Here is a 21735-nt window from a genome sequence, read left to right as displayed (position 1 = left end):
TCCTGAAAGAGACAGACAGAACACACATGCCGTGCTACAGACGCGCAACTCATCTCCGGAGTTACTCCGTATAATAAATCGAGGTTGAATCACTGAATCCAGACCAGCTAAACGGTGATCAATTGCTCTTGGATAAATAGCTGCAACTTCTGTTCAGATAGTTGCAAAAGAGGACTACACAGATCAGTTGCACACAAATGCGAGCCCTGTGCTCTCCTATCATATTTCCGAGGATAGAACCAATTAATAACTACTATACGGTTATATTCCACCAAAACAAAACTTTGTCAATCTCCTACTTGGGATCACCTACTATGCTTATTTATAGCCTCAGTGTGGTGTCAGCTGCAGCTACTACAGAGGTCGCAGTCTGGGCTTGGAACTCATGACAATCCACAACTAAATTGGTGAATTCATCCACGAGGCCCTTAAATAACGTCTCCAGTGAGCACTTGAAGTTTTGCGAGCAGCTCTTGTCACCCTCATCGACGTCTTGCACTCCATCTCCAGCGAGGCATCCAACCTGGGCACCACCCATGTAAGCTTTGCATCCTACGAGGATGTCGCGCCCATACTTTCGGAAATGGCCACCAATGAAGTGCTCAAAATGCTGCAAAACGTTGCAACCAGGTCAAATTTGCATGTAACATCAAGTCTTCGAAAGAAACAAATAGATCATCGAGAACCAAGCGCTGACTTGGTGGCTCACCAATTAAACAGGGTGCTATCTACGCGTATAATCCACCGCTGGAGAGGTTTCATCTTCTACCTGACATACAGCCTATGTACGGATTCGTCCAGCCATTGGTCAACGTGTACCAAATACGATCATTCACGGTACAACAGGTTCAGCCATAGCATTCTGCACGGATGTACTTTTCCGACATCATATGTACACTTGTAGCCATGGTGTGTCCCAATGAATGTGGTGGTAGCCATTGATCGGATCCCATATTACTTTTTCATCTACGACAATTGTTTTCCGTTTATACCTCTTATTAATGGGACCAACATTTCCAGGCATTCCATCTATTCTTTTGTTATACGCGCACTACTACATATCTAGCCAAGCGATCTTGGGGCTGGCTGCTAAGTGTCTATTTTGCTTCATAAGGTAAATTATACTGCCTCCTAGAGCTGCAGGTGGTTAGATTCAACCCCTGCTGGCCATTCTCAGAGTTTTTCAAGATAAGACATCCACAAAGCCTTCTAGTCTCCCCTTGTGGTAATGTGAAAAAACACATTAATACATATGGTAACAATAACTGGTCCACAAAGCATAGGTGCAAGGTTCTGACTCCCAGGCGATGAGATTAAACCAACAAAACAAGTTGCACATATTATCTGAACTACTTTTTGAACAACCAAACTTCTTGTAGTGCACCGTGGGATGCAGGGCGTGCGGCTCACAACATTTAAAAAAAAAACCTGAGAAGTTGATGCCCAGTGCAAAAGAACTGATGATGTGTGCCGACCACGTGACCTAAAAGCATTTGCTGATACAAATCATTATGGCGAACACGTTTGACTGCTCGAACGGTAGTGTGTCATATGTCAGCCAAATGGAGTGGGCGTAGCCATCAGCAGGGACAGCAAGATATTTCCAATATCCAGAAAACTAGCAAGGGAAAATATGATAAGGAAGTAGACATCTTAATACGTTTGGTGGGTTGCGAAGCGAATACAACATAGTTCTGCAGGATAGCAGAAAAGTCTCTTCATTATATAAAAGGGATTGCTTCTCCCCGCCGGGTGTGTTAGCATACGCCGCATGACCAGGTTCGTTGAAATAAGGCTTAGCATTCAACACTAAGGCCTGAATGTAGACCAGGATCTGCAGCATAGTTGAACTCGATGGGTTTCACTTCCACATCTCACACGCACTACCGGGCCATGTTAGGATTCTTCGGTGATCCAGTTCACACGCACTACTGGAAGGAGGAAGATGAAAGGATGTGCATGTGATGTGTGTATAGTAGTAGCTCAGTGGAATGAAATCAGTGAATGCCACCTGCTGCAAGGTGGTATTGCTTGACTTGTCTTCGACCATTGATCTGCTGTCCGATCTCTCTACCTGACACCACTTCTTTGTACTAAATAAATAGCGAGAAAGAAGGATAAGAAAAATTGCTACGTTTTCCATCAACGCATAACCATGGGTCTCTCTCTCTAAAAGTTTCAGGTTTTGTTTGTCCTAGCCAACGCCATCACTGATGGTAGAGATCCTCTGTGATTATATATTGCAAATGGAGTTATGTGCAAAAATGATTTTGGGAGAAGTATTTGGCTTGATATTTAACACTAACTAAGGTGGCATATTTCGGAAAGTAAAATTTGATATATTGTGTGCTTTTAGCTAGCGACGACCAGAAATGAAAAAACCATCTTCAACCGCTGCTTTGTAAGTTCTTCACAAAAAGCATACGAACAAAAAAGATTCTTTCATATATATAAAATATTTTGCTCAAAGTCTAAGTGTGGCACGATACGAGTATTACTTGTCTAATGAAGTTGGCACATAAAATTTATTTGCCAAAAGAAAAACCAAATCAGATGAACTCCACCCTGGTTCCGCCTACGGCCGTGCGTGCACGTTCTGCCTGCCTCTGCTCGTCTTGTGGCTCCTTCTCGACAACCAATTCTGGCCACATCTTCATGGAGCGCTCATGTATCTTTTTTTCGTGTAGAGCACGCGGCCCGCGGAACCTGCGACCATGCAATTTTGTTTTGGACTTCTTTTTGAGATGCCGTATCTTCTGGTAGATGGTATCCTTATCAAGTTTGCCGGTGCGCAGGAGCGGGGAGCCATCCTCCTCTAACGCCGTAAGGACTTCGAACGCCGAGGGCATTGTTCCTGAGTTGTTCTCACGCAGCTTCATGATGGTATCCACCAGTTTGAGTTTGTCCGGTTGCACCATGTGTTGTACTTCTTGGACCTCTTGGACCTCTTGGTGGAGGTGTCGTCGGGTGAGTCACCGGAGATGGTGTCGTCGGGTCAGCCTCTTGGACCTCTTGGACCTCTTGGTCGACGACACCTCCACCAAGAGGTCCAAGAGGTCCAAGAAGTACAACACATGGTGCAACCAGGACGAACTCAAACTGGTGCATACCATCATGAAGCTGCGTGAGAACAACTCAGGAACAATGCCCTCGGCGTTGGAAGTCCTTACGGCGCTAGGGGAGGATGGCTCCCCGCTTCTGCGCACCGGCAAACTTGATAAGGATACCATCTACCAGAAGATACGGCATCTCAAAAAGAAGTTCAAAACAAAATTGCATGGTCGCAGGTTCCGCGGGCCGCGTGCTCCACACAAAAAAAGATACATCAGCGCTCCATGAAGATGTGGCCAGAATTGGTTGTCGAGAAGGAGCCACAAGACGAGCAGAGGCAGGCAGAACGTGCACGCACGGCCGTAGGCGGAACCAAGGTGGAGTTCATCTGATTTTGTTTTTCTTTTGGCAAATAAATTTTATGTGCCAACTTCATTAGACAAGTAATACTCGTATCGTGCCACACTTAGACTTTGAGCAAAATATTTTATATATATGAAAGAATCTTTTTTGTTCGTATGCTTTTTGTGAAGAACTTACAAAGCAGCAGTTGAAGATGCTTTTTTTCTGGTCATCACTAGCTAAAAGCACGCAATATATCAAATTTTACTTTCCAAAATATGCCACCTTAGTTAGTGTTAAATATCAAGCCAAATACTTCTCCCAAAATCATTTTTTGCACATAACTCCATTTGCAATATATAATCACAGAGGATCTCTACCATCAGTGATGGCGTTGGCTAGGAGAAACAAAACCTGAAAGTTTCAGAGATAGAGAGAGAGAGAGACCCATGGTTATGCGTTGCTGGAAAACGTAGCAACTTTTCTTATCCTTCTTTCTCGCTATTTATTTAGTACAAAGAAGTGGTGTCAGGTAGAGATCCTACCCTAGTGATGCGTTGTAGAGAAAATAAAGGAGGACACCGTCAAAAAGACAAACTCTGAAGTGCGGTTGATACCACGGCATGCGGTGCCTCGAATCCGTCGTCGCAAGAACACCAACGATCTGCCAGGCAACGCGCGCTCCGCAGGGTATAACGATGTCCCACGCGACACCGAAGAGGTCGCCACGAGGGCTGGCATATAGGTCAGAGGGGTTTATGCTCGGCTTGAAGATTTGACCCCTGACTACATCATACACATGAGGCATCACGCGGTTCATGGTGCACCCTATGTAAAACCATGGCGAGATTGCTCTAACTCCGGAGCCTCCTAAGGATGCGTTCAGAATTACCTGAGGGAGCAGGAAGCCGTCCAGTATCAGCCCCGCGTATGACACGAGGTCCTCCCAAATCGTGGCTGCCTCTCTGCCGATGCAAACGACTATTGGATCTTCGGTTGAGGCACGGACGTTCATCACATGGACGATTGCGGCCAAAACTGCTCCAAGCATGTACAGCGGCAGGCATATCTGCAGCACAATCCTCTCCGACGTAGCGGGTGATGGTGTCGTCTGGTCAGCTGATTTCCAACGACGGGACCACGCAAGCTGAACAAGGCGCAGCTGCAGCACAAAGGCGATCAGAAGAGGCGCCCTCATCATCACCTCCTTTATCTCGAGCGACCCGCCCATCGAGTACGCAAAGTACCGGCTCCTCCTGCTCTTGAACATGGCCTCAAAGTTGAGCACGAGAGGGGTGAGGAACCCCAATGCGAGGATGACGAGCATTGTAATCGAAGTTGCCCGGGCTGCCTCGGGGTTCTTCTTGGTGTGGAGGATCTGCAAGACAGTGAAGACGCACGACAGCATGGTGGAGGCCCCCAGCATGATGCTCTCCAAATCCATCCTCGATATTGCCTCTGACAGTTCGTTGGAGTACATCCCATACAAATAGATGTCGGTCTTCTCGAAGAAAAGACGATCGGTCCTTTCTCTGAGGCTGCTGATTACTCCCCTGCCGTGCCCCTGCCCCCTTGCCTCAAGGGAGGCAAACTGCACGGTTACAAGTATCCGACAGTCGGTCGAACCATTGTGCACTCGGCAGCCAACCATAGACAGGAGGCCCTCTTCGGATCATAAACACCCTCTGCCGAGATCTGAGTAAGACCCATTCGTAGGACGCACCCAATCATCAGGTGGAGCATGATGGTGTATGTCATAGCTCACATTCAGAAGATTGTGCTTCGAGTCAACCATCGGATGCTGGGAGAAAGAATCATCGGCAGCCAGCCTTTCCCCATGCACCATCATAGAACCGATTGTGACTGGGTAGGCATCTCCCCTCCCCACCTCATGCTCGTGGTAACGAAACTCAAAGTCACGGTAAGTATAGTTAGTCGGGAACGAGTCTGACCCCTTGATTTTCTCCTTGTTGATTTTCAGGTAATGCTTCCTTGCCTCCTCAAGCATTGTGTCATTGTAGTTGTACTTCACATCGGTGAAATTGATTTTGTGGTTGTCGGTGACATCGATGCTCGATGCAGATATTGCGCCGGAGGACAGTGCAGCGTCGTCGTTGTTGCCCGTGGTTTCTTGTGTCGATATCCAAAGCATCCCGGCCACGGCGCTCCGGTCCCGCAATGTCCACACTGTCGGGGACCAGAAGCTCATCCTGATCCCGCACTCGTGCTCTCGCACCGCCAAAGCAGACGGCGCTAAGCGCACCACCCGGCACGCCCTGAGGCAGAGAACGCCCCGATCGGAGTCCCACTACCCATCGGCCACGGCAGCCTCCTCGTCTACCAAGAAGCGGCGTTGACGGTGGTACCTTCCCCTCCCGGTCGACCCGGTATCGTTGGAGAACACCATGTACGCACGCACGGCGCCATCAGCGGTGCACTGCATCTGGTTGATGTGCATCCTAGGCTCGCGCAGCCGCTGCAGAAGCAGGGCGCCCCCGTGCTCCAGCCTGTACGAGGTCGTGAGCTGTTCTTTCAGGTGGGCGCACGCAGAGTTGTTGCCGAGCACCTGGAGCGAGCCCCTTGCCGCTCGTGCTGGTGGGCCGCGGGTTGCGAGCTTGGAGTTGTACTTGTAGTTGTAGTCGTCGCCCTCGGCGTACGCGAGGAGGTGGTGTGTCCCAAAGTCGGCAAAGCCCTTGAGACTGCCGACCAGGAAGGGGTCAACGAGGCTGGAAGGACTGGGGACGCGGAGGCGAAGGGCGACTTCTGGGTAGCGCTTGAGAGAGCCGTCGGCGGCTACCTCGGTGCCCGTCCCGGCCATGCAGAGCTCGTATGAGACGGAGGAGTAGTAACCATCGAGGAAGAACGAGATGGACTCCGTGACTGTGTAACTATGACGGCGTCCACCGTTCCTGTAGCTGCTATTGCGTGGGCCGGTGAGAGTGAGGGTGGCGGTGAGATGGACGAGAGTTTGGTTGTTGGTGCGGGAGGCGCCATGGGGGACAAGGGAAAACGAACGGTAGCTGTTGTAGAGGTCATCGTCAGGGGAGAAGAGACTGTCCGCTCCTCCAGAGAAGTAACCAGTGGATATCTGGAAAGAACGGGTGAGTGAAAGGGAGTCGTCGACCTCGGTGTGGCTGTCGGAAGCGGGTTTCAGGGAGGGGCAGACGGTGGAGTAGGATGAGGTGGTGAAAGAGGCAGAGAGGGTGGTGGTGGACACAAGGAGAAGGAAACAGAGGTGGTAAGCGTAGAGGTTGGGATTCTTCGGTGGTGGTGGCGCCATTTTTGGCTGGTTGAGCTGGTTAGCTGGGAGTGGAAGGAGGAAGATCAAGGATGCGCCTGTAATATGTTTATAGTGAAGTTAGTAGCTGAGTGGACTGGATGCTAGCTACTGCTGCAAGGTGGAATTGCTTGACTTGTCACAGACCATTGTTTTGCTGTCCGATCTAGACTGGAGGAACAATCGTTTCTATGCACACTTTTCGAAATTTTCTAACTTTAACATTGCGCAACTTGCATGTATGTCCTTTCCACGGTGGAAAATGGAAGAAAATACTATCAGTACGTATCTTGTGGCCACCAGTGTCCAGCAGGGAAGATAAAAGCAGTCAGCAAACAGATAATGTAATGGCCAGTGGGTCCAAAAGACTTATCTTGCCATGGTATTTTCAAAGTAAACGTCAACGGTCAACCCTTTGGATCGTTGTCCTTGACTGAACTCCGCGCACTCTTGGAGCCCTGCGCCCCTGCCCACTATGTGCAAATTAATTAGCGGAGCAACCAACAACTTGTTCCAGCGAACAGATTTCTCCAGTTTAGAAATACTGACCGTGTAATCCAAGAAAAACTTTGTCAGAAGCTTCCTGCCCAGAGCGCGGGTGTGACCACCAGTGTCTTCCGCGACGAAAAAATCACCAGCTCCGGCGGTTCCACGACTTCAGATCCTGAAAGAGACAGAACACGCATGCTGTGCTACAGACGCGCAACTCATCTCCAGAGTTACTCCATATAATAAATCGAGGTTGAATCACTGAATCCAGACCAGCTAAACGGTGATCAATTGCTCTTGGATAAATAGCTGCAACTTCTGTTCAGATAGTTGCAAAAGAGGACTACACAGATCAGTTGCACGCGATTGAGAGCCCTGTGCTCTCCTATCATATTTCCGAGGATAGAACCAATTAATAACTACTATATGGTTATATTCGACCAAAACAAAACTTTGTCAATCTCCTACTTGGGATCACCTACTATGCTTATTATAGCCTCAGTGTGGTGTCTGCTGCAGCTACAGAGGTCGTCACAGTCTGGGCTTGGAACTCATGACAATCCACAACTAAATTGGTGAATTCATTCACGAGGCCCTTAAATAACGTCTCCAGTGAGCACTTGAAGTTTTGCGAGCAGCTCTTGTCACCCTCATCGACGTCTTGCACTCCATCTCCAGCGAGGCATCCAACCTGGGCACCGCCCATGTAAGCTTTGCATCCTACGAGGATGCCGCGCCCAAACTTTCGGAAATGGCCACCAATGAAGTGCTCAAAATGCTGCAAAACGTTGCAACCAGGTCAAATTTGCATGCAACATCAAGTCTTCAAAAGAAACAAATTGATCATCAAGAACCAAACGCTGACTTGGTGGCTTGTGCTCACGGTGTTGAGCTTGATCGCCCACCCGGGTTCGAGTCGCAAGTGCGACCGAATTAAAACGGGGTGCTATCTAGCATGTATAATCCACCGCTGGAGAGGTCCCATCTTCTACCTAACAACGGACAGCCAAGGGAGGGATCCGTCCCCCTTTGGTGAACGTTTAACAAATAGAACATTCACAGCACAACAGGTTCACCCATAACATTCTGCACAAACGAAATTCTCCGACATCATATGTACATTTGCAGCCATGGTGTGTCCCTATGAATGCGGTGGTAGCCATTGGATCCCGTATTACTTTTTCATCCACGACACTGGTTTCCATTTATACCTCTTAATGGGGCCAACATTTCCAGGCATTCCATCTATTCTTTTGTTATACGCACAACTACATATCTAGCCAAGCGATCTTGGGGCTGGTTGTCAATGCTATTTTTCTTCAAAAGGTAACTTATACTGCCTCCTAGAACTGTAGGTGGTTAGATTTAACCCCTGTTGGCTATTTCTTTCAGAACGTGCCAAGAATGTCAAGGTACAGAGACATCCACAAAGTCTTATAGTCTCCCCTTGAGGTAATGTGAAAACAAAAACGCATAAATGCATATGGTAACAATAACACTGGTCCACAAAGATGGCGTAAGGATCTATCTCCTAGGTGATAAGATTCAACCATAAAAATTGCACAGATTCTGCCAATAAAGCAAGTTAACAATCTGAGCTACTTTTTGAACAACCCAACATCTTGTAGTGGAACGTGGGATGCAGGGCGTGGGGCTAACACCGTTTGAACAAAACTGAAAAATTGGTACCCGGCGCAAAAGAATTGATGATGTGTGGACCACAGTCCGAGTCAGCATAAAAATCGTGCGCTGATATAAATCATCGGCTACCCATCTGTCTGCTGGAATGGTACGTGTGCTTACAGTGTGTCATATGTCAGCCAAATGGAGTGGGCTATCAACAGGGACGGCGATATATTTCCAATATCCAAAAGAACTAGCAAGGGAATATATGATACGGGAGTAGACATCTTAATACCTTTGGTGGGTTGCGAAGCGAATACAACATAGTTCTGCAGGATAGCAGAAAAGTCTCTTCATTATACAAAAGGGATTGCTTCTCCCCGGCGGGTGTGTTAGCATATGCCACATGACCAGGTTCGTTGAAATAAGGTTTAGCATTCAACACTAAGGCCTGAATGGAGACCAGGATCTGCAGCATAGTTGATGTCGATGGGTTCCACATCTCACACGCACTACCAGGCCAGGTGTTCAATAGGCTAAGGCACACTTTCCCACAGGCATAGAGATTTGGATTAAGCCGCAGACCTCCAGAGCGGTAATTCACTAGCTGAAAAGAATAGTCATACATAAATCTCACATTCTAACACACATGCTTAGTATAGAGAGGAAACTGAAGAATGGGCTATAATGTGTGTAGGTGACATGAAATAGTACTTACTGGAGGCTTAGATGGATACTGGGAAGGGAAATAGATATCGAAAAAGAACAACCCGTCATGGTAAGGAGTGCCTGCAGGCCCAACTATGACAGCTCTAAGCAGATCCATTCTGTCTTCATAAGCTCTTACAAATATTGTATCTGTTCAATTCGGAGAAAATTAGTAGTCAGTACATGAAACTACTGCAATTCCACTAAGTTGTATCCCACAATGACATGTTTTCCTAGACTGAACTCGAAGTCATGTTAAACATGCATATGGAGTTGTAAACATGAATCACCAGTTCTGCTCACCTGCTAGCTGTGCATACACAAAGAGAGGAAAGGAAAGGCCAATGTTGCAGTGAAAAAAAAAATTATATGTGAAACGTCTTCAGCAAAAAGACCATAAAAGATATTGCCCCTTACCTGGTAAATCTTTCCCTAGGACTTTCCATTCATGCTGAATTCTCTTCACCCATTCTTTCAATGGCTGTTAAAATGACAAATCAGAAATGAATTAAGAAGATAGAATGCAGATATATGCTATGTGCTGAAAGTATTGAATCAAGAAGATCGAATGCAGATATACGGCTGTTAAAACAATAGCTCAGCAATGGAAGTACTCCCTCTATGCCAAAATGTAGTGCATCTTAGTTTTTTCACAAGTCAAACAATATAAAGTTTGACCAAAGATGTAGAAAAATATATCAACATTATAGATGTTATTATTTTTCTACATACTTGGTCAAACTTTACGGTGTTTGACTTTTGAAAAAAACTAATATACACTACATTTTCGCATATAGAGAGTATTGAATTGAGAAAGTACAATGCAGATACAGCATGCCCAAAGTACAAACCGCTACCTTCTTAACTGCCCTGAACTTCAAATAAAAGTGATCACTGTGGTCACCAACAGTATCAAACTGTTTAAATGCCTTATAATGTTCATCAACTTCACTCTCCACAATCTTAACTTGTTTCTGCTGCTGCGTCAAATCAGAAGGGGCAACGTGTTCCCTCGGTAAATATGACCCCCCAATAGGTGGAAAGCCCATGTAATGATCCGCGTTCAAGTCAAAGCTGCTACCATATTCCATCGGTGGACTGTGGTACAGGTAACTACTGAACTCATCTTCATCATAAGCATAATCTTCCTCTTCAACTGCCCCAAAAACGCCATTAAGATACGCTGGAGGTACTGTACCTGTATGGTAAGTTCCTAGGCTTTTCCATGAGTAGGGAGGAAAATAACTTGGGCCAGGAATATCGGCAGGCAAGCCGTAAATTGGAAGTTTGGCACCTCCATGGTAAGTTTCAAGGCCATCCCACGGAAAACCTACTTTGGCAGGAATAGCACTTGGGAACGCAATGTCATCAGGAAAACCACTCTGAAGAAAAGCATATATTAATCATTGGTTGATTAGTAACCAGATGGTACCAATAGTAAGCAAGTACTCAAAGGATTCACCTTTGCATTCTTTTGCCAATTCATAGGATGACCAACAGCTTGTTTATTCTTGTGATCTAATGTATTTGCTTCAAGGATTGTAACTACATCAGGATCATCATCAAGTTCAATTATCTCACAAGGAACAACCTGTTGATTAAACGTGTAACATAGTTTAAACAAAAAAGGTTGTGTAGTACATTAACAGCATGAACCACGGAGAAGAACAATGAAGTCTAACCTATGTATAGTTTTATGCAAGAAAACATATGCGTGGATAGACTACAAGAAAAAATGCCAACTGCACTTCCAACATATAAAATACAATGACGCACTTATTTTAATTTTGTAACACAAGAAAAACGATCATTTTCAGCAGATGCCGAGTTGCAGACGAGAGACTAATGCTCTGGTATTGCCATGCTTTCTGCAAAAGGCAAAGCGAGAGAAACATGAAAGTCTCCTTTGGTCTACAGTAGATGCTCTTGTATTTTTTATTTCTGTTAGTGTCTGAACAGTTGATTCTTCTTTTATCAATAGAAAATACTCTAACTTTCACACATCAACTGTTAAATATTATGGTACCACAAAAAAAGGAGCCACTATATGCACCAAACTGTAGCTAAATTTCTTCCTTGTAAGGAACAAGTAATTCGCTCAAATAATCACTACAGAGATATATTATCACCATTTACTCTGGATAAAACAAGATAAACACAAAAGCTACAATCCGTAGTGGTTGAAAATGCAAAACGTAACGATTTTCACTTGTTTGAGGCCATTCAATTATGTGTGAAGAAATTGTGACTTCCTCTGTCGGACAATTCAGGAGATATGCATGTGAGTTACACTCCCTCTGTTCAAAAAAAAATTGATGTTTGGAAAACTATGAAATCAAAGCTTTTCTAACTTTAACTCCTGGTAGATAGTAAAATGGTTAGATTGGTAAGGTGAAAATAATATCATTAAATTTTTCATTTTTAGTAATAAGGTTCTCTACTAATATGCACCTTCAAAAAGTAATAGCCAATGATGAATGTTGGAGACTGTATGTGAATGTCTAAAATGTGATGTATTTAGAAACGAATGGAGCATTAGAAAGAGAGTTGGTTATACCCAGCTGCTGCAGACATTGCAAATGCTGTGCAGGAGGCAAAATCTAAGAAACATAAGAGCATCTCCAGTCGCGTCCCCCAAAGCGTCCCCCAAACCGCGCCAGATTGAGCGTTTGGGGGACGTGTTTTGTTCGTGACGCGTTTGGGGGACGTCGCTCCCCAGCCGCGTCCCCCAAACGCCGCCCCCAAACATTAAAAATACTTCTTTTTGGCAATTCTATTTCAATTTCCACAAACTAATACATAATTGGGAACGTAGTTTACAGGAAGACACCGTCTAGAACATGGTTTTCCACAAACTAATACATAGTTTGAACCATGGTGGACACAAATATAAAATTTTGCAAAAAAACTAAACCTAACTAGGCCGTGCATCGAAGGTTTCCTGTGTTCGCTGCTAAGAAAGAACACTCGAGGGCACACCCGAGTCACCCAAGCTGGAAAATCCAGCGGGAGGATGGTGCCCTTGTTGGTTCTACCGATGAGGCGAACATCCGAAACTTCCGTGCACGTATTCGCTGCGAAGAAACAACACTCTTCATCATCAGTCGTCCTCCTCGTCGGTGCTGTCGCCGTGGTAGTCCCGGCGGCAGCGCGTCTCGTCGAAGACCTTGACGCTCATGTCCCTGTCGCCGAAGTAGGAGAACAGGAGGATGAAGCCGGCTTCGAGGCTATGGTGGCGCGCGAACTTCTCCCACTCGATGTTGAGGTACATCTTGCCGCGTGCGTCGTAGATCACGTCGACGATCCACCGGTAGCAGCCGCACGCAGCCTCCCGCAGATGCATCGTGCGCGGGCGATCATCGCCGGCAACGTACTCGGCGAAGTAGTCCGGCAGCCTCTGGATGCCGCGTGGGTCGCCCTTGAGGACGAGGACGAACTCAAACAGCACGCCCGGCTCCCCATCTCCGACGGTGAAGACGACGGCGTGGCAGGCGACGGCGAGCGTGACGCTCTGCCACGGCCACGACCACGACCACGGCCGCGAGCTCGGCCTCCGCCTCTACCAGACATGGCGTCGTCTCTTGTTGAGATGGTGGCGGCTAGGGTTGGGGAGAGAGGTGGGGGAGCGGTGGCGCTCATTAACGCCGGCACGCAGAGCTAGGCGCGACGAGACGCGTCACTGCGCCTCTGCGGGAACTGCACCGTCGTTGCGCGCCAATAACTTAAAATTTATTGTGCCGCTGACGGGTCGGCCCCGCCACTCCCCGCCTCGCTTTTCGGGTGTCTGGCGTCCCCGGTGCGTCCCCTGTGGGGCGGGGACGGGGATGGGCTCGGGGCGCCGGACACCGTATCGGGGCACGCCGGACAAAAATGGGCTTTGGGGGACGCGGCCCGGAACCGTTTTTGGTCCGGCGCGCCCCAAATTGCTTTGGGGACGCTTTGGGGGACGCGACCTGGAGATGCTCTAAGAACCGTGAAGGAAAGACAGAGGAGGCTGGGGCGTACTTCTAACCTCCATTTAGTAATACATCTGATGATATGCCTCGGTATCCTACTACTACTACTTCGGATAGTAATGACAGGCTATGCCCGATCATTCATAGTAGGCTGAAATCCTACCAACCGAACGAACAATCACACCAAACTCATTCGCATAACCAGTACAGCACTCAATCAGACGGGCAAAAACATGGGGACTGGGACCAGCCACCTGAAGCTATAATCAGAACATGTACAGATCATGCAAACATCATTCTTCGGATAACTCAAACATGACCTAGCTAGATACACCAAATTGCATCGGAACCCTAGTTCTCGCCGGAGCATGCGTTGTGGGTTTTGGGATTTCCCTATCGAGCATCGAGCAGTCCGCAAAACGGTAACAGTGACAAAATAAAAAAGAGAGTAGAGAAAGGAGCCGCCTTTCCGGGTTCGTCGTAGAGGCTCTGGCCAAGTTTTTGCTTTTAACGTACTCGGCGAAGTAGTCCGGCAGCCTCTGGATGCCGCGTGGGTCGCCCTTGAGGACGAGGACGAACTCAAACAGCACGCCCGGCTCCCCATCTCCGACGGTGAAGACGACGGCGTGGCAGGCGACGGCGAGCGTGACGCTCTGCCACGGCCACGACCACGACCACGGCCGCGAGCTCGGCCTCCGCCTCTACCAGACATGGCGTCGTCTCTTGTTGAGATGGTGGCGGCTAGGGTTGGGGAGAGAGGTGGGGGAGCGGTGGCGCTCATTAACGCCGGCACGCGAGCTAGGCGCGACGAGACGCGTCCACTGCGCCTCGCGGGAACCGCACCGTCGTTGCGCGCCAATAACTTAAAATTTATTGTGCCGCCGACGGGTCGGCCCCGCCACTCCCCGCCTCGCTTTTCGGGTGTCTGGCGTCCCCGGTGCGTCCCCTGTGGGGCGGGGACGGGGATGGGCTCGGGGCGCCGGACACCGTATCGGGGCACGCCGGACAAAAATGGGCTTTGGGGGACGCGGCTGGAACCGTTTTTTGGTCCGGCGCGCCCCAAATTGCTTTGGGGACGCTTTGGGGGACGCGACTGGAGATGCTCTAAGAACCGTGAAGGAAAGACAGAGGAGGCTGGGGCGTACTTCTAACCTCCATTTAGTAATACATCTGATGATATGCCTCAGTATCCTACTACTACTACTTCAGATAGTAATGACAGGCTATGCCCGATCATTCATAGTAGGCTGAAATCCTACCAACCGAACGAACAATCACACCAAACTCATTCGCATAACCAGTACAGCACTCAATCAGACGGGCAAAAACATGGGGACTGGGACCAGCCACCTGAAGCTATAATCAGAACATGTACAGATCATGCAAACATCATTCTTCAGATAACTCAAACATGACCTAGCTAGATACACCAAATTGCATCGGAACCCTAGTTCTCGCCGGAGCATGCGTTGTGGGTTTTGGGATTTCCCTATCGAGCATCGAGCAGTCCGCAAAACGGTAACAGTGACAAAATAAAAAAGAGAGTAGAGAAAGGAGCCGCCTTTCCGGGTTCGTCCTGACCTGGGCCCGCTTCCGCTTCTGGCGGACGGAGGTCCATCCAGAGGCCACCTCCGGCGACACCTCGACCACCTCGGGGTCGTGCAGCGCCAGGCTTCCTCCCCCGAAGGAGAAACTCCTGCGGGAAAAAACAAAAATCCCAAACAGAGGCACATCAGAATTCCGCCAAACCTTAACAGGGGGAAGAACCGAGGAGCGCGGCGCACTTGCCTGGATGAGCCCTCCGCCATGGAAGGGGAACGCGGAAAATGCGGTCGCCGGCGCGACGGCGGCGGCGGGGTGGGGGTTTTTTATTTGGGTGCGCGTGTGCGTCCGGACTGAGAAAGATTTTTGCGATGAAAAGCGTGAGGAATAGAAGGGAAGGGGAAAGAAAGGGTCCAAATTTTTGGCGTTTCCTTCTTTCCGCTTTGGTCTCCTGTTGGATTCGGAAAAGGCGGACGCGAATCTGGCGTGTGGGGTTTCTAGTCGGTGTGGGGTCAACTGGACGTGTGGATGGGTGGGGTCCGAGCTGACCTAATAGGGTTGGATGGTTTGGTGACGTCTTCGGTGACATGGTGGTATATCTTCATCTTGCTCTCACGTTTCCAATCTTAAATAAACGGTTGAGATATGCCGTGTTTCTTAGCGTGCACATGCTGCCATTCCAAACAGGCACGTGGGATGCAGAAAAGAGCCTCACACGAGAGCACTAGATTTATTTATAGCCAATACTCATCATCATCAACGATCAATTTTATTAAGTCGACCGGGTGAATTTTATTATCTAGGCAAGAACACTCGTATATGTGATTTACAAATGGATACTAGTAGTTCAGAAGAGACCAATTAGAGACAATAGCACTCTGGCCATCATATATTGGCCCGAGATCGTTGGAGGATTGCAAATTTTAATTGCATCTACAACTAGAACGATGTACAAGTTGTCTAATTGCTTTAGCCTTTTTATGAACTTAGTAAAAGGTTTAGGGAACAAAGATTGTTGCAAGATAGCATCCACATCTTTGTTTTGCTATATGTATTCTGTTGTTGTAGGTTATAACTAAAAGTTTAGAGTGATCCACATTTACGTCTGAATATTCATCAAGACAATATCCCACTATTTCAAATAAGTCTTGTTTGCAACTTTGGACCTTGGAATAAAGATGACCAATGCACCAACTCTTCAAACCCCATTGAAGATATGAACAGGCCCAAGTTGGTATATAAATTTCAAGCTAGGCGAGAACTACTATTATGTTTTATGTCATCACACAACTATATTGGTCTAAGGCATGACTCTTTGTTTGTGTCATCACATAATTGTAATGACACGATTGTTGGTACTCATATCTCTTCTCTACTATATATCTCTATCTCTAATATATATCTCTATCTCTACTATATAAAAAGGAGGAACTGGTTCTGTTTTATATTATATATTATTATATTATATTATACTATATAAAAAGGAGGAACTGGTTATGTTTCTCCGGTCAAAGTTTTCGTCCTACATATTTTTATCTGACCATTTTACCCTCCCACCAAATACCATAATACTGCCATGCCATGGTACCGGTTCACTTTATACCTGCTCTTACTGTGGCAAGCCATCCGAGAACCGCCCATCACACCCCGCTCTATCTCCAGTAAATAAGCTAGGGTGCTCATATTTGATCGAGTGGGTTTATGATCGAGTCCCACATTCTGAAGAAACACATGTTTCTTTACTCTCTTACCAAGGACCTCGGATAAAACCTGGGTCTCATTATTTCGCTCTCCATCTGGTGTAGGTTGAGATATCTCTTTTTCAATCTTAGCCTTGTTTAGCAATAAAAACAGAAGATGGAGTGATGTTAGATGAAGCAATGTATAAACATCGTTTCAGTGATAACTCATTAAATGCTTACTCACAAGAACAAGTTGTTGTACTTCAGAGAGGAGCAGCAGTTGTCCTTGTTGCGGTGTGTCTCCCTGAACAAATCCACAGGACTTGGTTGTTACCCATGTACGAGTCTCCCTTAAAACAAGTACATACATGCAGCCAACTTATAGGTTCTATAAAGGATTTTGTGAATAATCAATAATATGTGCGATGTTATATGTGGATGTGCAAGTTAATCACTATTTAGAGCAGTTCGATGCAGAGCATCTATATATATTGTAGAAAGAATCTACAGACTTTAGCGCAAGCAACAATGTGCACAAAAGCTCCTATAAAAAGCTACCTACCAAAAAAGGAATTTAGATTAAAATGGACTTCACCGTGGCTTGGTGGAATTTGTCCGCCTGACTTAGCTCACATGCTCCTTAAATTGTCTAGGAAGAAGAATTGCAATGTTCGGAAGAACCTCCACAACAATATTTGGATCAGTTAAATTAAGATCTTTCATGATTTTCGGAGTGCCACACATTGAAGAATTTGTTAAGCTATGGGGACTTCTTACCAATGCATCTTTCTCATGATGTGCTGGTCTGCCCGACACGATTCATTGGAAGTTCACGAATGATGGAAAATACACCGCTTCCTCGGCCTATAAGATCAATTTGAAGGCCTTATTTCAACCTCCCTCAACTTCACGGTTTGGAAAGTTTGAATGCCTCCAAAATAAATAAAAATTGTTTTCCTGGTTGATTATACAAAATAGAGTTCAGACGGAAGATAGGCTACAACATAGGGGTTGGGAAAATTGTGGCAGATGTCCTCATATGCAAGTATCGATTTATCACACGGATTTAGAAAAAAGACTATCTCGTGGCATTCATGATAGATCCCCGGAGTCTTGGGCCAATGAAACTTCCGTTGATGTGTGGTCGCCAAATATTGCCTTAGAAAGAGGGCAACATAGGAAAGTTATGGCATCCTTGATAATGCTCATCTCTTTGAAAGTTTGGAAGGAATCATCAGTCCACCACAAACATGATCATCGGCAAGATTAAGGAGGAGGCTCGTGCTTGGTGCTTGGTCGGCGCAAAATATTTAACCAATGTAATACATGGAGAGTATACTTTTCTTAAAGTTCTAGGGCGTGTCCTAGAGATTTGTCCTAAAAACTCTAAACTTCTTCTCTATTAATAAAATAGGTAAATCTTTTGCCTCGTTCAAAAAGAAAAAATCCTCGCCTGGATGCTAAGAGCATCTCCACTCGTTTGGGCCTCCCCACGCCGAAATCCGGACGAAACAACCGCCGGATTGGACGAAATTAATTCGTGGGGAGAACCATATTTCCAGTCGTCCACCCGGAGTTCGGCGGACAAAGTCGAAATTCAAACAAGTCGACGTCCCGCTACAAATTCGATCGGCAAAAGGATCAGCCACAGATCGGCGATCGGAGGGAAATTACACTGAAACAGGGGCGTCGGCAGTCCCGTTTGGCACGGTGGTCGAAGCGGCGGCCGACGCCATGGCCGCAGTCGGCGTTGAAGCAGCGGCAGTCGACGTCGTAGATGGTGAGGACGACGAGGTAGGCGCCTGATGGCGTGTATTTCACACGTTCGTTGGGCAACCCCAAGAGGAAGGTATGATGCGCACAGCAGCAAGTTTTCCCTCAGAAAGAAACCAAGGTTTATCGAACCAGGAGGAGCCAAGAAGCACGTTGAAGGTTGATGGCGGCGGGATGTAGTGCGGCGTAACACCGGGGATTCCGGCGCCAACGTGGAACCTGCACAACACAACCAAAGTACTTTGCCCCAACGAAACGAGTGAGGTTGTCAATCTCACCGGCTTAGCTGTAACAAAGGATTAACCGTATTGTGTGGATGATGATTGTTTGCAGAGAAAACGAGTAAAACAAGTATTGCAACAGATTTGTATTTCAAGTATTAAAAGAATGGACCGGGGTCCACAGTTCACTAGAGGTGTCTCTCCCATAAGATAAAAGCATGTTGGGTGAACAAATTACAGATCGGGAAATTGACAAATAGAGAGGGCATAACAATGCACATACATGACATGATAAGTATAGTGAGATTTAATTGGGCATTACGACAAAGTACATAGACCGCCATCCAACTGCATCTATGCCTAAAAAGTCCACCTTCAGGTTATCATCCGAACCCCCTCCGGTATTAAGTTGCAAAGCAAAAGACAATTGCATTAAGTATGGTGCGTAATGTAATGAACAACTACATCCTCGGACATAGCGCCAATGTTTTATCCCTAGTGGCAACGAGCACAACACAACCTTAGAACTTTTCATCACTTGTCCCGGTGTCAATGCGAGGCATGAACCCACTATCGAGCATAAATACTCCCTCTTGGAGTTAAAAGCAAAAACTTGGCCAGAGCCTCTACTAGTAACGGAGAGCATGCAAGATCATAAACAACACATATGTAATAACTTGATAATTAACATAACATGGTATTCTCTATCCATCGGATCCCGACAAACACAACATAGAGTATTACGGATAGATGATCTTGATCATGTTAGGCAGCTCACAAGATCCAACAATGAAGCACAATGAGGAGAAGACAACCATCTAGCTACTGCTATGGACCCATAGTCCAGGGGTGAACTACTCACTCATCACTCCGGAGGCGACCATGGCGGTGTAGAGTCCTCCGGGAGATGAATCCCCTCTCCGGCAGGGTGCCGGAGGAGATCTCCAGAATCCCCCGAGATGGGATCGGCGGCGGCGGCGTCTCAGAAAGGTTTTCCGTATCGTGGTTTTTCGCCTCAGGGGTTTCGCGACGGAGGCTTTAAGTAGGCGGAAGGGCAGAGTCGGGGGCCTGACGAGGGGCCCACACCATAGGGCGGCGCGGCCCCCCCCTTGGCCGCGCCGCCATGTGGTGTCGCCACCTCGTGGCCCCACTTCGTATGCTCTTCGGTCTTCTGGAAGCTCCGTGGAAAAATAGGCCCCTGGGTCTTCGTTTCGTCCAATTCCGAGAATATTTCGTTACTAGGATTTCGAAACCAAAAACAGCGTAAAACAGAAGCGGCACTTCGGCATCTTGTTAATAGGTTAGTTCCGGAAAATGCACGAATATGACATAAAGTGTGCATAAAACATGTAGGTATCATCAATAATATGGCATAGAACATAAGAAATTATCGATACGTCGGAGACGTATCAAGCATCCCCAAGCTTAGTTACGCTCGTCCCGAGCGGGTAAAACGATAACAAAGATAATTTCTGAAGTGATATGCCATCATAACCTTGATCATACTATTTGTAAACATATGTAGTGGATGCAGCGATCAAAACAATGGTAATGACATGAGTAAACAAGTGAATCATAAAGCAAAGACTTTTCATGAATAGTACTTCAAGACAAGCATTAATAAGTCTTGCATAAGAGTTAACTCATAAAGCAATAAATCAAAGTAAAGGCATTGAAGCAACACAAAGGAAGATTAAGTTTCAGCGGTTGCTTTCAACTTGTAACATGTATATCTCATGGATAATTGTCAACATAGAGTAATATAACAAGTACAATAGGCAAGTATGTAGGAATCAATGCACAGTTCACACAAGTGTTTGCTTCTTGAGGTGGAGAGAAATAGGTGAACTGACTCAACATAAAAGTAAAGAGAATGGTCCTTCAAAGAGGAAAGCATTTATTGCTATATTTGTGCTAGAGCTTTTATTTTGAAAACATGAAACAATTTTGTCAACGGTAGTAATAAAGCATATGAGTTATGTACATTATATCTTACAAGTTGCAAGTCTCATGCATAGTATACTAATAGTGCCCGCACCTTGTCCTAATTAACTTGGACTACCGGATCTTTGCAATGCACATGTTTTGACCAAGTGTCACAATGGGGTACCTCCATGCCGCTTGTACAAAGGTCTAAGGAGAAAGCTCGCATTTTGGATTTCTCGCTTTTGATTATTCTCAACTTAGACATCCATACCGGGACAACATGGACAACGGATAATGGACTCCTCTTTAATGCATAAGCATGTGGCAACAATTATTATTCTCATATGAGATTGAGGATATATGTCCAAACCGAAACTTCCACCATGAATCATGGCTTTAGTTAGCGGCCCAAAGTTCTTCTCTAACAATATGCATGCTCCAACCATGAAGGTGGTAGATCTCTCTTGCTTCGGACAAGACGGACATGCATAGCAACTCACATGATATTCAACAAAGAATAGTTGATGGCGTCCCCGAAGCATGGTTATCGCACAACAAGCAACTTAATAAGAGATAAAGTGCATAAGTACATATTCAATACCACAATAGTTTTTAAGCTATTTGTCCCATGAGCTATATATTGCAAAGGTGAATGATGGAATTTTAAAGGTAGCACTCAAGAAATTTACTTTGGAATGGCGGATAAATACCATGTAGTAGGTAGGTATGGTGGACACAAATGGCATAGTGGTTGGCTCAAGGATTTTGGATGCATGAGAAGTATTCCCTCTCGATACAAGGTTTAGGCTAGCAAGGTTATTTGAAACAAACACAAGGATGAACGGTACAGCAAAACTCACATAAAAGACATATGGTAAACATTATAAGACTCCATACCGTCTTCCTTGTTGTTCAAAACTCAATACTAGATGTTATCTAGACTCTAGAGAAACCAAATATGCAAACCAAATTAGCAAGCTCTAAGTATTTCTTCATTAATGGGTGCAAAGTATATGATGCAAGAGCTTAAACATGAGCACAACAATTGCCAAGTATCAAATTATCCAAGACATTTTTAGAGTTACTACATGTAGCATTTTCCAATTCCAACCATATAACAATTTAACGAAGAAGAAACTTCGCCA

General features: G+C 46.2%; 2 protein-coding genes and 1 pseudogene across 2 annotated transcripts in view; all 3 read right to left on the bottom strand.

The window, feature by feature from the left end:
* Positions 1–128: 128 nt before the first annotated feature.
* Positions 129–4035, bottom strand: LOC124660201 (putative ubiquitin-conjugating enzyme E2 38). Its single transcript, XM_047197995.1, has 3 exons — positions 3939–4035; positions 1661–2074; positions 129–610 (listed from the first exon to the last, which is right to left on the bottom strand). The coding sequence occupies exons 2-3, from the start codon at positions 1841–1843 to the stop codon at positions 323–325; spliced, it is 471 nt and encodes a 156-aa protein (XP_047053951.1). The 5' UTR covers positions 1844–2074; positions 3939–4035; the 3' UTR covers positions 129–322.
* LOC124663347 lies at positions 3757–7305 on the bottom strand (annotated as a pseudogene).
* A 124-nt stretch (positions 7306–7429) lies between these two features.
* The window catches only part of LOC124663345 (putative ubiquitin-conjugating enzyme E2 38), an 18319-nt gene continuing 4013 nt past the window's right edge, over positions 7430–21735 (bottom strand). Inside the window, exon 8 of the mRNA XM_047201062.1 lies at positions 7430–7937. Coding sequence (XP_047057018.1) covers positions 7650–7937 — 288 coding nt within the window. The 3' untranslated portion in view covers positions 7430–7649. The remainder of the gene's footprint in view (positions 7938–21735) is intronic.

Source organism: Lolium rigidum, chromosome 6 (assembly GCF_022539505.1).
Source record: "Lolium rigidum isolate FL_2022 chromosome 6, APGP_CSIRO_Lrig_0.1, whole genome shotgun sequence".
Classification (NCBI taxonomy): Eukaryota; Viridiplantae; Streptophyta; class Magnoliopsida; order Poales; family Poaceae; genus Lolium; species Lolium rigidum.
The sequence above is the reverse complement of the archived record's forward strand: the minus strand, read 5'-3'. Positions and strand labels throughout refer to the sequence as shown.